Source organism: Hyperolius riggenbachi, chromosome 4, assembly GCF_040937935.1.
Source record: "Hyperolius riggenbachi isolate aHypRig1 chromosome 4, aHypRig1.pri, whole genome shotgun sequence".
In the NCBI taxonomy this organism is placed as follows: domain Eukaryota; kingdom Metazoa; phylum Chordata; class Amphibia; order Anura; family Hyperoliidae; genus Hyperolius; species Hyperolius riggenbachi.
The window spans coordinates 69290427-69306064 of NC_090649.1; the positions used below are offsets into that span (position 1 = coordinate 69290427).

Genomic DNA, 15638 nt, shown 5'->3' on the forward strand with positions numbered 1-15638 from the left:
CACCCTCCCTCAACATCCCCTCTCTCAGATTCGCACCCCCATCCCCCGTGGAATGGTCCGTTTCTTTACTAGTATGAAGAAACGTTTTTTTTTTTTTTTTTTTTTTTTTTTAAATTTGTTTTATTAAAGAAAAACATGTACAAAATATATATCACAGCGACCACATAATACACGGTATCAGTGAAATATTAATGCGGATATTAGAAATTATACGAATAACGAATCAGCTGAGTATACAATAGTCATATTCGTCCCTTATATAGGACATATAATATTGTCTGTCACTGCTAATTACATGTTTAACTCAAATATATGATACAAAATAGAAATGTGTGATATTCTTTTTTAGACTAATTTGGTCTATTTCTGATAAAACCGCAGAATTAAGGAGCACTTAGTATCAAATAGGAGCAACGAATTAACTTTAACTAAACAAAAACAAACACAAAACAAAACAAAACATGGAGGTATGGTGTAGAGGGCATACATTCCGGTTTTGGTACCTTGGGGTAATATTTCCGAATAGATATATAGACGGGACTGTTTTCATATATCTACAATTGAACCGTGCTCCGAGACTCCAGCCAGTCATTCCACACCTTTTCAAACTTATTAGGACATTTTCGGTGTGAGTATAGCACCTTTTCAAATTGGATGGTTTCTAAAATTAAGGACTTCCAATGTGATATCTGTGGTATTTCAGGGGCAAGCCATTTTAAGACTATTGTTTTTCTTGCAAGAAATAAAGACTCTCGAAGAAATATCCGATGGTGGTGTTGACCTTCTATTTCATCCATCAAACCAAATAGACAAAGCTTAGGAGATATTGTAAGTGGGACATTACAGAAAGAGGACAAGATATTAATGACTTGATTCCAAAAGTCCACTATTACTGGGCACGACCAGATTAAATGGACAAAATCTGCTTTAGTGCTACCACATTTCGGACAGTTATCATTGTCCTTGAGTTTTTTTATTATACATTGAGACAGGAGACCAATAGGCTTGATGCAATATATAAAGTTGAATCAATCGGTTGTGAGCAGCTGCAGAGGACAATCTGACCGATAAGAAAAAATCATCCCATTCTTCCTCTTCAACTGCTATACCACCTAGTTCCCACTTGGCTATCCCTGGAATTGTTTGGCAATCTGACTTGGCGTTTAAGAGGTGAGTATAAAGGTAAGAAAGTAATCCCTGGGCGCCTTGTGTCCTAAGGACACCTATTAGTGGATAGTCTGAGATCGGTATGGGCAATTTACCAAATTGTGCTTTAAGAGCGTGCCTAAGTTGAAAAGTTCTAAGCAGTGCAGAGCTGGGTACCTGATACATTCGAGTAATTTCTGTCATGGATAATATATTTTGATTACTAGAGATCACATGAGCCAAGGTGGATACACCCCTGGTTTTCCAAAATGTAGAGTCAGGGAGAGATAATAAGTGTGTAAGTGAAGGATTCGACCAGAGTGGGGTTTCAGGAGGGATTTCCTTATATTTATATATTCTCTTGCTGCCTCTCCATATCTGTAAAGCAAGTTTATGTAGAGGAGTAAGAGTGTGGGTAGTCCCTTTTGAACCTGATTCCAGCAATGTAAATAGATTTTTATTGGAAGCATATTCTGCCAGAAAGGCTTCTGATGGGATAGGGGTCTGGTCCGGCATCCATGATTGTAGATACCTAAGTTGGCCTGCTATGTAATAAAGATAGAAGTCTGGGAGACCCAGCCCTCCTTCATCTATGGGTCTCGTGAGTAGTTGTAACCTTATTTTAGCTCTCTTGCCTCCCCAGATAAATGTGGATATTATGCTATTGAGTTTGGTAAAAAAGGACTTTTTAATCGGGATCGCAGAATGTTGCATAATATATGAAATTTTTGGAAGGGATATCATTTTAAGGATATTTACTCGGCCTATTACTGCTAGAGGTAATTTACCCCACGTTTTACATTTATCAGATAATTCCTGTATTAATGGAAGTATATTGGCCTTGTAGAATTCAGAAGCTGATTTAGTGATAATAATTCCAAGGTATCTAAACTGGTTCACAACTTGCAAAGGACATTCGTTAGGTGAGAGACTGATAGTTTCTTTATCCAAGGGCATAATGCATGACTTGTCCCAGTTAGTACGTAGTCCAGAATATAGGCTAAAAGTATTAATAAGAGACATAGCTCCACGTAAGGAAGAACATGTATCCTCCAAATATAATATGACATCATCAGCATATAGGCCAATGATATCTGTGCGGGAGCCTAGTGTTAGACCACGCAGCAACTGGGACGACCTTACTTTTATTGCTAGAGCTTCAATAGCCAGGAAGAATAAATACGGGGAGAGGGGACACCCTTGACGGGTTCCACGTTGTAGAGTAAAATATTTTGATACCTGTCCATTAATGCTAATTCTAGCCTTTGGGGTCCTATATAAGGTCCTCACCCAGCCCACAAATTTGGGGCCGAATCCAAACCTCTCCAGACATACAAATAGGAAATCCCACTCTATGGAATCGAATGCTTTCATAGTGTCTAATGACACCAAGGCCCTATCACCTGTTACATTATGTTGGATTTGAGAGTGAACCAGAGTGCGTCTTATATTTATTGAGGTGCTTTTTCCTGGCATAAATCCAGTTTGATCTGGATGGACGATATCTAGAATACATTTATGTAACCTATTTGTAAGAAGTTTTGTAAAAATCTTATAATCTGAATTTAATAATGATATCGGTCTGTATGACCCACATTGAAGTGAGTCTTTGCCTGGTTTCAATAAGACTATTATGGTAGCCTCGTTCCAACTATCTGGTATTTCCCAGGACGAGCTAATTGAAGAGAATAGACTAAAAAGTTCTGATGTTAAGTGTTCTCTATATCTTTTATATAGATCCACTGGGAATCCGTCAGGGCCTGGGGCCTTATTTGATTGTAGGGAAGTAATAGCTATGTCTATCTCATCTAAAGTAAAGGGAGCATCTAGAGCTCTAACTTGCTCCTCGGATAGACAAGGGAATTGGCAGTCAGCTAGATATGTTTTAATATCCTCAGTACATGTATTTATCTGTGAGGTATATAGATTTTCATAGAATTGAGTAAAGGCTTCCAGAATGTCTGGAGTGGACCGGACCAGGCACCCATCCTGTTTTTGAATATTAGTGATCGTTGCAGATTCTCTATGGCCATGAGCCATCTGAGCTAGCAGACGACCAGTAAAATTCCCATTCTCAAAGTAATTTTGCCTTGAGAAAAATATTTTCTGTTTAGATTTATGATTTAAAAAAATATTTAATTCACGCTGTGCTAGCAGCCAAGCCCTTCTAGACTGATCCGACGGATTATTAATATAGGCTTGTTCCAATTCAGAGCATTTCTGAGATAAATCATTCTCTTTTGCACTGGTTTCCCTCTTGATATAAGAAATTGTAGAATGTATGCACCCCCTCAGATAACACTTGAATGCATCCCACACTATTGGCCCAGCGCTGGTGCTAGTATTTACAGAAAAATAGTTAGTAATTTGTTCTATTGTACGATCTGGTTGCGGAAAAAGACTTAACCAAAAGGGATTTAACTTCCATGTTGGTCGCACATTGTCTTGTGACATAAATAAAGATATCAATAAAGGGGAATGGTCTGAAATTCCTCTATTTAGGTATTCAATAGTTCTTAGCAGACGTAGTGCTTCAGTATTAACCAACGCCAGGTCAATACGAGATAATGATTTCCGAGCAGGCGCATAACAGGAGAATTCACAAGAATTTGGATGTAAAACTCGCCACCCGTCGAACCAGTCAAGAGACCTCGACCACTCAGCCAGCGGTGTGGGCCTTTGAGTTCGTCTGCCATCGGTGCATGGAAATCTATCTATCTCATCATTCATCGTGCAATTAAAATCACCCATACATACCACATGAGTTCCACCATCATTTAATATTGATGAAATAATTGGGCGGAGCACCTCCAATGAAGCAGATGGGGGTATATATACTGCGAGCAGTTTTAAAGAAAAAAAATCTACTCTTGCATGAACATATACGTATCTTCCCCCTGGGTCTATTTTAAAGGATAGAGGTTCCCATTTTAATCGTTTATGCACTAAAATCGAAACTCCTCTTGAATTAGAGGTAAATACAGAATGTTGAGACCAACCCACCCAATGTCTTCGAATCTTAGCTATGGTTTCCAAGGTTAAATGGGTTTCCTGGAGAAGAAGAATATCTGGATCGTATTTTTTGGCATAAGTAAAGACTAAATTCCGCTTCATTGTGGTACCCAGCCCCGCACATTCCATGATAAGATTTTTAGGTTCTTACCCATTTGGTAATTGAATAGAGGTTATTTGGCGGGTCTCGGAGTCACGGCCCAATTTGTCACACCAACATATGTAGTATACCCATCTCCATATTACTCTTTCTCTCCCATCCTCCAAAACTAATGTACATCTGATGAACCTAACTATGGTGCATATTTTCCGTCTGAATGAACGGTTATTGATTATTGCAAAATCAGAGAAGTGTAAGTGCCGTAAACATAGCACTTGCAAACAACAAATATAACCATAAAAAACACAACTCCTGAAGTGAGGTTGCTTGCTTGCAACTATCTCACTGATTGATTTGTGGATTACTCCACTAGTGGGGGTATGCAGCATGGCTCACTGAGAAGCCGCATGCGCGTATAGGTGGCCACTAAAAGCAGTGTATTATATGTATGTTATGTATTACATATATTAACAGCAGTATATAATATAGCAGGCCTTTGGCATTTGTGAGCCCTGTACAGAGGAAGGTCAGATTAGTAGCTGCCACTGTCATATTTTAGCAGATTGCTTATTAAATCAGCATAACATAGGCACACATTGCATAAAGATCAATGAGGGAGATAAGTGCACAGAGCTTTTGGGACATCTAATATCAACATACAGTACAATACCAGACTAAGTCTGCTCGTATATATACTATTTAAGCTGTTCTAACAGGAGGAAGCAGCAAGAGAGCTTAACGGTCCCTGAAGTTCTGCTCAAAAAATTGCAGTGCACTTTTAGGATTGTCAAAAAAAAGGGTCTTGCCTTCGTGTATGATTCTCAGTCTGGCTGGGTAAATCATGGAGTAAGAGATTCCTTTGTCCCGAAGCTTCTTTTTAATGTCAAAAAATGTAGCTCTCCGTTTTTGCAGTGCAAGCGAAAAGTCTGGAAAGACTTGAATTTTAGTATTGCCATGGATGATATCTCCTTTCTCCCGTGCTAGCTTCAGGACAGTATCCCGGTCCCTAAAGTTAAGGAAGCGTGCAATAAATGGCCTTGCTGGGGCGCCAGGTTGTGGCGCACGGCCTGGGATCCTGTGGGCACGTTCTACTACAAAAGCATTGGAGAGGCCCTCTGTGCCGAGTGTATTCTTTACCCATTGTTCCATAAAAGCTTCAGGATTTGTGCCCTCCTCCCTTTCTGGCAGCCCGATCAAGCGGACATTATTTCGCCTTAAGCGATTTTCCATATCGTCTATTTTTTCCCAAGTAGCAGTACCTGATGTTTGTAGCCGTTGAATTTGTCCTGGGACCGGCTTCATTTGCCCTTCTAGAGTAGAGATTCTGGCTTCTGCATCCGTTGTTCTCTGACGCAGATTGCTTAGATCCTGTCTCAGGAGGCCTACCTCCACCCGCATCTCTTCAATCTTGGACGTAAGGCAGGTCTTGGATTCGGCTATAGCTGCTAGGAGATTAGCGTATATGACGGTAAGAGTAGGTTCTTCTGCCTCCGGGATCGGAACCAGTGTCGGAGGTTCCGTATCGCTGGATGAGCTGTCCTCGGCTGTATTTGCCTCATGGTTGCAGGCCGCGTCGCCATCTTGAGGGTCTGGCCGTTGGAAGCGGGCAAGCTTCTCCGCCGTTGTTTGCTGATTTTTTTCCCTCGGCATTGCGGTAGGAATGTAACAGGGGTGTCACACTGCTGGATCCGAGGGGTCTGCTGTAAAAAGATGTGCTGTGGTAGAGGATTTTAGCCCCGGATTAAGCGGCAATGCAGGAGCTCAGTTAGAACACGTCTAGCTGCATCGAGCGCTGGCTCCGCCCCCAGAAACGTTTTGTTTTACAATGCCCCAAATGCTGCAACATTTGTTGTCCGGATCCGTTCCGCTAAGCAGAACGGTCTGGAAAATTAGGGCCTGCAGCAAGTTTTAAATCCGGGGACCGGAACGTATCCGTAACAACGGAGGCATGTGAATGGATCCATAGGTTAACATTGGATCCATTCACATCCGTTCCGTTTGTACAGTATACATTCCGGTTACGTTCCCGGAAAAACGCTAATGTGAACCGGCCCTAAGCGGCTAAAGCAAACCAAGCAGGTTGAATAACTTCAAAGGGGACAGAGGAGGAATGACGGGACAGAACGATGACCGTGAAGGTTCTATGGCAGGGGTCTCAAACTCGCGGCCCGCCGGCCATTTGTGGCCCTCGATGCAATATTTTGTGGCCCTCGCTGGCAAAAGCTTCCTTATAGTTCGCTTCAGTGCTCCCAAGTAATCCGCTGCATCCCCGCCGCTAAACGAGGGCTGCAGAGCCCCCAAATCCCCCGGGGGGCAATCCGCCGGCATTTCCTGGAAGGGGCAGAGCTTTCAGCTTCAGCTCTGCCCCTCCTGATGTCAATCGCCGCCTCTCCCCGCCCCTCTCTGTGAAGAAAGAGTGAGAGGGGCGGGCAGAGGCGGCGATGCGCCACGATTGTGAAATTCCTTATGCAGCCCAGCCTCATCCTGACTTTGCCTCCTGCGGCCCCCAGGTAAATTGAGTTTGAGACCCCTGTTCTATGGTATCCAGAGCCTTCCCTCTGCACAGTTATGTTTCTAGTGTGTTTCCTCACTTCAGGTTTGCTAAACTTTTGCCAGTTCAAATCCCAGGACAATTACGATAACCTAACTGTACACTAAAGTGATCGTAATAAACCACTAATAGTAAATAGACTGTCACTCTTTTGGTTATAAGTTGGCATCAGTTTTCTATGAGTTTCTATGGATGTGTTCACACATAAATCTGTACATTTCCATTCAGTCCTGTCCTGTCAGTTCTGTATCAGTTTTCTATGGGTGTGTTCACACTAAAGATATGTACAGTTCCAATCCATTCATGTAAAACTGATTGAAAACTGATGCAGAACTGACAGAACAGGACTGGAAATGTGCAGATTTATGTGTGAACCAAGCCTAAAGCAGTAAAGAAACTTGCTGAGGTCGTAGTCAGGGCCGGATTTGTACTCTTTACCGACCAAGGCCACTGTCAGCAGCAGCTGCCCCCTTCAGTATAGATAGCCAGATGACCCACCACTCTCCTCCACTTTACATAGACTAATGACTCTTCCCCCCCCCCCCTAGTATAAGAAGTCAAATAACCCTCCCCCCTTCCATATAGACAGCCTGATAACCCCCCTCCCTCCAGTATAGATTGCCAGGTGACCCTTCCCTCCAGTATAGCCTACTGCCCACCCGCTCTTGATCCTGTTGTGCCCTGGGCCATGGCCTAGGTGGCCTTGGCTTAAATCTGGCCCTGGTCGTAGTGAGTACATGTGTAGCTGAGGTGATAGGTAATGGCCTGATCCCAGCCAATTGGAAATCTATAAAATAGTAGCGATCCAGGTTTACCTTGATCGCATTTCAGCTGATAACTGATCACAAGCTGGTGAAATTGGTAGCGTTTGACTCAGTACAATGTTTTGCAGCCCCTGTCTGATACTGATTAGAAATGTCCTCTTTCAGCATTACTGGCTGTTTGCATGTCCCTTACAGATTCCGGGGTGTTCATCATGCTTTTGTTTCCATCGTGTCTAAAGGAGGGATCCGCGGCCTGTGGGCTGGCTGGGTGCCGAACGTTCAGAGAGCTGCACTGGTAAATATGGGAGGTAAATGAACCTTATGCTGAGAAGAGACTTCCTTATGTATCACTGATATGTGGCTAGGGGGAACTGTGCGCTTGTTGGGCAGCACAGCCGCTTTTCTGCAAAAAGGGGTGAGGAAAAATGGGCGCCAGAATACTGATAGTGGGAACTGAGGTTTACCTCATAAATGTTTATTCACAAATGGATAACACAAGCGGTACTTACTTCACAGGTTTGGTAATTTACCTTACTACTGGTAGTCCCTGACTTAAGAATGACCCGCCGATACAAACGGCATGGATTCTGTGTTTTCCTAGAACAAGTCAAACATTTGTTTTTCAAATTGGACATGTAGTTTTTGAGAACATAGATTTTAAAAAATTCAAAGAAAAAATGGCTTTTAAACTTGTATAAGCAGGTACAGAGGGCAGAGGTGACACAGAGGGGGACACTGGAGGCACAGGGGAACAGAGGTGACACAGAGGGGGACACTAGAGGCACAGGGGGGCACAGAGGAGGTACAGGGGACAGAGATGGCACAATGTTCCAACTTAAGAACAGATTCAGGTTAAGAACAAACCTACAGTTCCTATCTCGTTCGTTAACCAGGGACTACCTGTAGTTGATAATTTTAGTTTGTGAATGAACCATTTGACAAATTGTTATGTAAAGTCTGTTGTTTTCTTCTTTACTGCATGCAGTAATGCTTTGTGAATTGAGCCCTTAAAGAGAACCTGTACTGAGTAAAATTATTTAAAATAAACACATGAGGTAACTTCAAATGAACATTACATAGTTACCTTGCCATCAGTTCCTCTCAGAAGCTCACCATTTTCTTCTTACAGTGATCCCTTCCAGTTCTGACAACATTTTGTCAGAACTGAAATATATCAGTTGCTGCCAATTATATATCAGTTGCTGTCAGTTACAGCTGAGAGGAGAACTGATGTGTCCATGTTTCCCTATGGCTCAAGTGGGCGATGTTACAGTTTAACAGTGTGCTGACCAGGAAGCTGTTATGGGGTAATAGCCATTTTCAAAATGGAGGACGGAGAATTCTATTGATCACAGTGGACAAACAGGACGCAGGAGAGGAAAAATAGATTGAGGAGTAGACTGCACGGGAGGCAAGTATGACTTGTGTATGTTTATTTTGACTTTTAATTTTCAGTATAGGTTTTCTTTAAAGGGATGCTGTAGGGGGGTCGGGGGAAAATGAGTTGAAGTTACCCGGGGCTTCTAATGGTCCCCCACAGACATCCTGTGCCCATGCAGCCACTCCCCAATGCTCTGGCCCCGCCTCTGGTTCACTTCTGGGATTTCAGACTTTAAAGTCTGAAAACCACTGCGCCTGCGTTGCCGTGTCCTCACTCCCGCTGATGGCACCAGGAGCGTCCTGTGCAGGCCCAGTATGGTCTGAGCCTGCGCCGTGTGCTCCTGGTGCCATCAGCGGGAGTGAGGACACGGCATCACAGGCGCAGTGGTTTTCAGACTTTAAAGTCTGAAATTCCAGAAGTGAACCGGAGGCGGGGCCAAGCATCGGTGAGTGGCTACGCGGGCACAGGATGTCTGCGGGGGACTGTTAGAAGCCCCGAGTAACTTCAACTCATTTTCCCCCGACCTCCCTACAGTATCCCTTTAAGGTGCCCATACATGGTGCAATAAAAATGTAAAATTTTTCCTGTGAAAGACTGTCCAATGAAAGACTAAAAGAATCTTTTTTTCGATCATGAAGAAAGAATCAATTATCCTGTTTTTTCCAATAGAAATCCAATCAGACATGTTGGAAAAATCTTTATATTACATCTAACGGAATAATTGAACAAAATTATCTAATAAAAAAAAAATGAAAAAATTGTACCATGTATGGCCACCATTAGTCTGAAATCCGCTGGCAAACTTTTGAACGCTATTAAGGGCTAAAAATGGATCAAAAGATCATACTGTGCCCATACATGGTACAACTTTTTTCATCCAATCTTACCATTTCTTTTTTTTGTAACACTATTTTTATTTCAATTTTAAGATTATCAGTACAAACCATTAGTACAAAATAGTATGCAAGATAACATCCAATAAGTAGGCTCAGTGGTTACAGATGGCAAAAGCATGATGGAAGTTGGAAGAAATTAGACCGAGTGTTAAGATAAAAGTCAATGTCCAGAACTGGAAACTATTTCAAAACGAGAAAGCTGGAGATTTCCAAGCCTACTAATAGGCTTGCTGGTTAGTCTGTACTAATAGGAAGGAAGGACAGAAAACCTGACATAACAACAATTACACACTCATGAATTTAAGGAGTATAGCTGAACAAAAAATATTAGACTATCAGAAATAACAGACATTCCCCAAGATTAGTCATATTAGTTAACCATCTTAGCGGTATGGACGAGCTCAGCTCGTCCATCACCGCCGATGGCTGCCGCTCAGGCCCTGCTGGGCCGATTTTGTTCAAATAAAGAGCAGCATACGCAGCCGGCACTTTGCCAGCCGCGTGTGCTGCCCGATCGCCGCCGCTCTGCGGCGATCCGCCGCGAGCAGCGGCGAAAGAGGGTCCCCCCAGCCGCCTGAGCCCTGCGCACTATTTGTTCCGGCCAGCGCTAAGGGCTGGATCGGAGGCGGCTGACGTCAGGACGTCGGCTGACTTCCATGACGTCACTCCGCTCGTCGCTATGGCGACGATCTAAGCAAAACAAGGAAGGCCGCTCATTGCGGCCTTCCTTGTTTATTCTGGGCGCCGGAGGCGATCGGAAGAACGCCTCCGGAGCGCCCTCTAGTGGGCTTTCATGCAGCCAACTTTCAGTTGGCTGCATGAAATAGTTTTTTTTTAATTAAAAAAAAACCCTCCCGCAGCCGCCCTGGCGATCTTAATAGAACGCCAGGGTGGTTAACCTAAACTTCATTAAGGTGAAAAGAACATTAACAAAATAAGTCTGGTTGATTCTCTAACTTATATGAGATATATATTAGCCAGAGCAGTAAAGTAAGGTGGGCCCTGCAGACAGGGCTGGGCAGAGGCGATAGAGGCTCCAGCCTCAGGGCGCAGTGTAGGTAGGGGCGCACAACTCACTCAGCTATCATTCCCCTACTGTGTTTGAAGCAGAGAGAAATAAGAAAAGGGGATACATGGCAGTGACTGCAAGCCAGATAACTAGAGATTAAGGTGTTGGGGGCCCTGGGGCGCCTCTTAGTCCAATAGCAATCAGTGTGTGACGGCTGGGGTGAGAGGGATGGAGGGGCGCACTTTGGCGTCTCAGCCTTGGGTGCTGGAGGACTTTGACCTGGCTCTGCCTGCAGATGATCGTTATATCTGGAGGTGGCTAGGGAGGATCAGTCGTTGGGAAATTGATTATCCCATGAGCCCCAAATCTTGTCAAAGCGCAATTCAGTGTCCCTAAGGGTAGCTGTAAGTTTTTCCATTAACTTGATCCATTCGATTTTAGTTATAACTTCAGAAAGATCCGGAGGGGCTATTTTTTTCCAGTTTAAAGATGTGGATAATCTAGCTGCAGTAAGAATACGGATAATAAGAATTCTTTCAAATTTGTGGATCTGGGGAAGGGATTTGCCTAGAAGCATGATAGTGGGGTCCAGGGTATAGTCCCCTCCCAAACCTGTTTTGGATTTCCCACCAGAAAGGGCAACAGGACATGACCAAAAAATATGATCTAGAGTACCTTTGAGGCCGCAACCTCGCCAGCATAAATTGGAGAATCCATGATAAATTCGAGATAGTAAAGCTGGGGTTAAGTACCACCTGAATAAAATGTTATATATGTTTTCTTTAATTTGTGAGCACATAGAAGAGTCCTTGGCGTTTTGCCAAATAGATTCCCAATCTGTGAGAGAGATAGGTTGAGATAAGGTGGATTCCCATTTGGTCATGTAGGCGTGAGCAGGGCTGGTAGTATATGATTTAGTACATAGGAGTGCGTAAACCCGGGTTATCAGACCCTTTTGGGTTTTTTTTTTAATACAAAGGTCCTCAAAAGCTGTTAAACTGCTTAAACTTAAAGGGGTGGGGACCTAGGATTTCAAAAAAATGAGAGATCTGCTTAAATTCTAGGAAGAGTTGTAAGGAAGGAGGAAAATGTTTACATACATGTTCATAGGTTATAAATGATGAGGATGAAGGTTGTAACCAGTCTTGCAGACAGAAATATCCTTTGGAGTACCAACGTTTCATAAAATCACTGCTTAATCCTGGTTTAAATTTGGGGTTACTTAGAAATGGTTGCAGCCTATGAGGAGAACGTAGACCTGCGTCCATTGCTGTGTTGGCCCAAAGGTGGATCATAAATCTAGTGGTAGAGAGACCTACGAGGATTGGAGACGACTGAGTGGGATCTGACCAGATGAGTGAAGCTAAAGATAATGGGAGGACATCTGTCACTTCAATTAAAGTCCACTTAGTTCTGGCCAGGAAGTCAGGACATTCTGTGGTCTGACGCAGTTGGGTGGCTTTATAATATAGACTAGAGCAATGTTGGGGAGACCTAGGCCCCCCCTGATCAATTACCATTTTTATGTAGTATAAGGGTAAATTTAAGTGAATATACTGAAAGGATAATTTAGGCAGTTCCCTTATATTATATAGAAATGGTAAGATTGGATGAAAACAATTGTACCATGTATGGGCCCCATAAAACTCCTCATTTTCACTCATCATCATCAACACATCTAGCGATGATGGGCAGATTTGACCTAGAGACAAGTCTCTCTGATCGAATCTGATTAGAGAGAGATCTGTTGGCTGCCCAAACACCGCTGGCCGATTACCCATCAAGGCGCCACCTCGCTACTGCCTCCTTAGTGTATGAATGTGCATGTGTGCATTTATATATTACCTGTCCTGTCTTCCTAATCCATCGCTCTACCATTAGCTGCATACATGCCGCCGGTGTTTCGTTGCATTCATCACTCATCCCGATATCGCTTGCCATTACCACCATGCCCCTGATCAACCACGATGGCCCGAAATCTTGCAGCGTGTCCGATCGACATGCTCGACCCGAAATTGGTCGCATCATCGATTGGGCATGCTCATGGCGGCACTGATTTTCATCCCATTAGATGTAATTATCGAATCAGATGGTCGATTGGCTGCCATGTTGCTAGATGTATGGCCACCTTTACATGTTTACCTCTATTTACGTTTGTTTTTTTACTTACTCGTGAGAATCTCGCTAAGCGGATTCCCTGCGAGACCAAACTTGAAAATTTTGCACACTTATCTCTAATGTGACTAAGGCCCCATTCACGCTTGCAAAATGCTAGCGCTTTTGCTAGCATTTTGCTCTGGCGATATTTGTCGATTAAAAAATCGCCATTCACACTTGCCAATTTTTTCCGTGATCGCGTTTACCACTTCTATAACACTAAACGCGATCGCCTGAAAATGGTGCAGGATACAAATTTGCGTTCGCAAATCGCCCAAGTGAGGGTATTATTGTACTAGTGCTTTAAAAAGCGCTAGCACTTGAGCGTTTTGCTGATATCGCCGGCAAAACGCTTAGATGTGAACGGGGCCTTACAAAACCAAGGCAAAAGGTTTAAATACGGAAAGGTATTGATTGGCCTCAATTCACTAAGCAGTTTAGACTAGTCTACAGATGGTTTTTAGTCTGCTGCTGGTTGGTGTAATGTTTTAGACCTGTTTTTAGACCTGGTCTAACATTCAGTAATTACACAATTCACAAAGGCAAACAAGCAGTAACCACGCCCACTTTTTCTGACACATTAGACCAACTGATTTCTGTAGGTAAAGTAATTCTGTGAGGTATTTTAGATGTGAGGATGGAACCTTTTGAATTAAATACGAAGGAGTTTAATTGTATGCAGAGGAGAGCTCATCGGAGGAGAAGGATATCAATCATAGCTTCTCGTTTGTGAATCGCAACTTTTGATCATTTCCCCTGCTTTTCCCTCCTAATTACCAAATGTTTTAGACCAGGTCTAAAAACAGGTCTGAAACATTTGGTAATAGTGAATTCCCCTTTGCTGCAACTGACCAAACCATCAGTAGACTAAAAACCATCAGTAGACTAGTCTAAACTGCTTAGTGATTTGAGGACAATGGCTGGTACTAAGTGAATTGGCATTCTGAGTTACAGTCTATAAAGCAGGTGTGTGTACTGATCAGCATTACACTGCTAATATGTAGGGTGGTTGGGAAGGGATATTGTAGGGCGGGCCTTGAGGTGCGTACACACATGCGACTATAGTCGTTTGAAACGATCGTTCCCCGATCATTTCAAACGACGATCGTTTGAAAAAAAGCAGCCAACGACTATTAAGTCTAACGACGGACGAGCTAGATCGTTCAAAACGAACTATCTAGCTTGGCGGATTTTTCCCAACGACGATCGTTTGCAAAAGTAGCACATCGTTGGAAACGGTCGTTCGTACTAGGCTTGACATGCGCATTTCACTATTTCTACATGGAACTTTTCATTTTTATGCACAAGCGCAATAGTTGCTTTATGTGATGTAACGTTCGTTTTAACGATCAGATCGTTACACACCTTTTAAAACTAACTTTACTTAGGTCGTTCTTTCTTCAATTAAGTTTGTTCGTCGTTCATAACGAACGATCGTTGTCGCATGTGTGTACGTAGCATTGCAGTAACATCAACTTTCTTGTGTTTTGCAGATCTGACCACATACGATACTGTGAAACATTTTCTTCTAAGAAACACGAGCCTTAAGGACAATAGTTTGTGTCACAGCATTTCCAGGTAGGTGTCTCCGTAAGTACAGGTAGTCCCTGGTTAATGAACAAGTTGGGGACTGTAGGTTCGTTCCTAAAGGGAACCTGAGGTGAGAGTCATATGGAAACTGCCATATTTATTTCCTTGTAAACAGTTCCAGTTGCCTGGCAGTCCTGTTGATCTTCTGGCATACGTAGTGTTTGAGTCAAAGCCCTGGAACAAGCATATGGCTAATCCAGTAAAAACTGACTCTGAGTCATAATACTTGATCTGCTGCAGTCTTGTTCAGGGTCTATGGCTAAAAGTAGTAGAGCCACAGGATTAGGAGGACTGCCAGGCAACTGGTATTGTTCAAAAGGAAATAAACATGGTAGCCTCCATAGGTCTCACACCTCGAATTCCGTTTAAAGCCAATGTAGCCCCGCTGCTAAAAAAAGAAACCAGATACTTACCTAAGGAGAGGGAAGGTTCTAGGTCCTAATGAGCCTTCCCTCTCCTCTCCCGGTGCCCTCAGTGCAGCGCTGGCTCCCCCGTTCAAAGCCCCCGCCGCGGGGGACTTCGGAAGTCTTCGGGAGCAGAGTCCTCCCCCGAAGACAGGCGACTCCATATTGCGCATGCGCGATGACGCGATAGAGGGCGCTCGCATGTGCACAGTGTGGAGCGGCCGTCTTCGGGAGTACTCGGGCTCCCGAAGACTTTCCGAAGTCACCTTCGCTGGCGGAAGGAGCAGTATTTGACCAATTTAATCAAACACTGCTCCCAGGGACAGCGCAGCCCCGCAGGCACCAGGAGAGAAGAGGGAAGGCTCATTAGGACCTAGAGCCTCCCCTCTCCTTCGGTAAGTATCAGGGTTCTTTTTTTAGCAGTGGGGTTACATTGTGTTCAACTTGAATCCATTCTTAAAGGAAACATCCAAGCTGTTTTAAAAAAAAAAAAGATCCACTTACCTGGGGCTTCCTCCAGCCTGTGGCAGCCGTCCTGTGCCCTCGCCGCAGCTCCGGAGGCTCCCGGTCTTTTCCCCTGGCGCAGCCGACCTCGCCAGGTTGGGGTTTCTGGGTCGGCCTCTTCTGC

At 43.7% G+C, this 15638-nt stretch overlaps 1 protein-coding gene across 2 annotated transcripts in view; it reads left to right on the top strand.

Annotated features, from left to right (window-relative positions):
• SLC25A27 (solute carrier family 25 member 27) overlaps positions 1 to 15638 on the top strand; it is a 71652-nt gene that overhangs the window by 31817 nt on the left and 24197 nt on the right. For both annotated transcript variants that reach the window (XM_068280183.1, XM_068280182.1), the window contains exons 5-6: positions 7769 to 7881; positions 14510 to 14594. In XM_068280183.1, coding sequence (XP_068136284.1) covers positions 7769 to 7881; positions 14510 to 14594 — 198 coding nt within the window. The remainder of the gene's footprint in view (positions 1 to 7768; positions 7882 to 14509; positions 14595 to 15638) is intronic.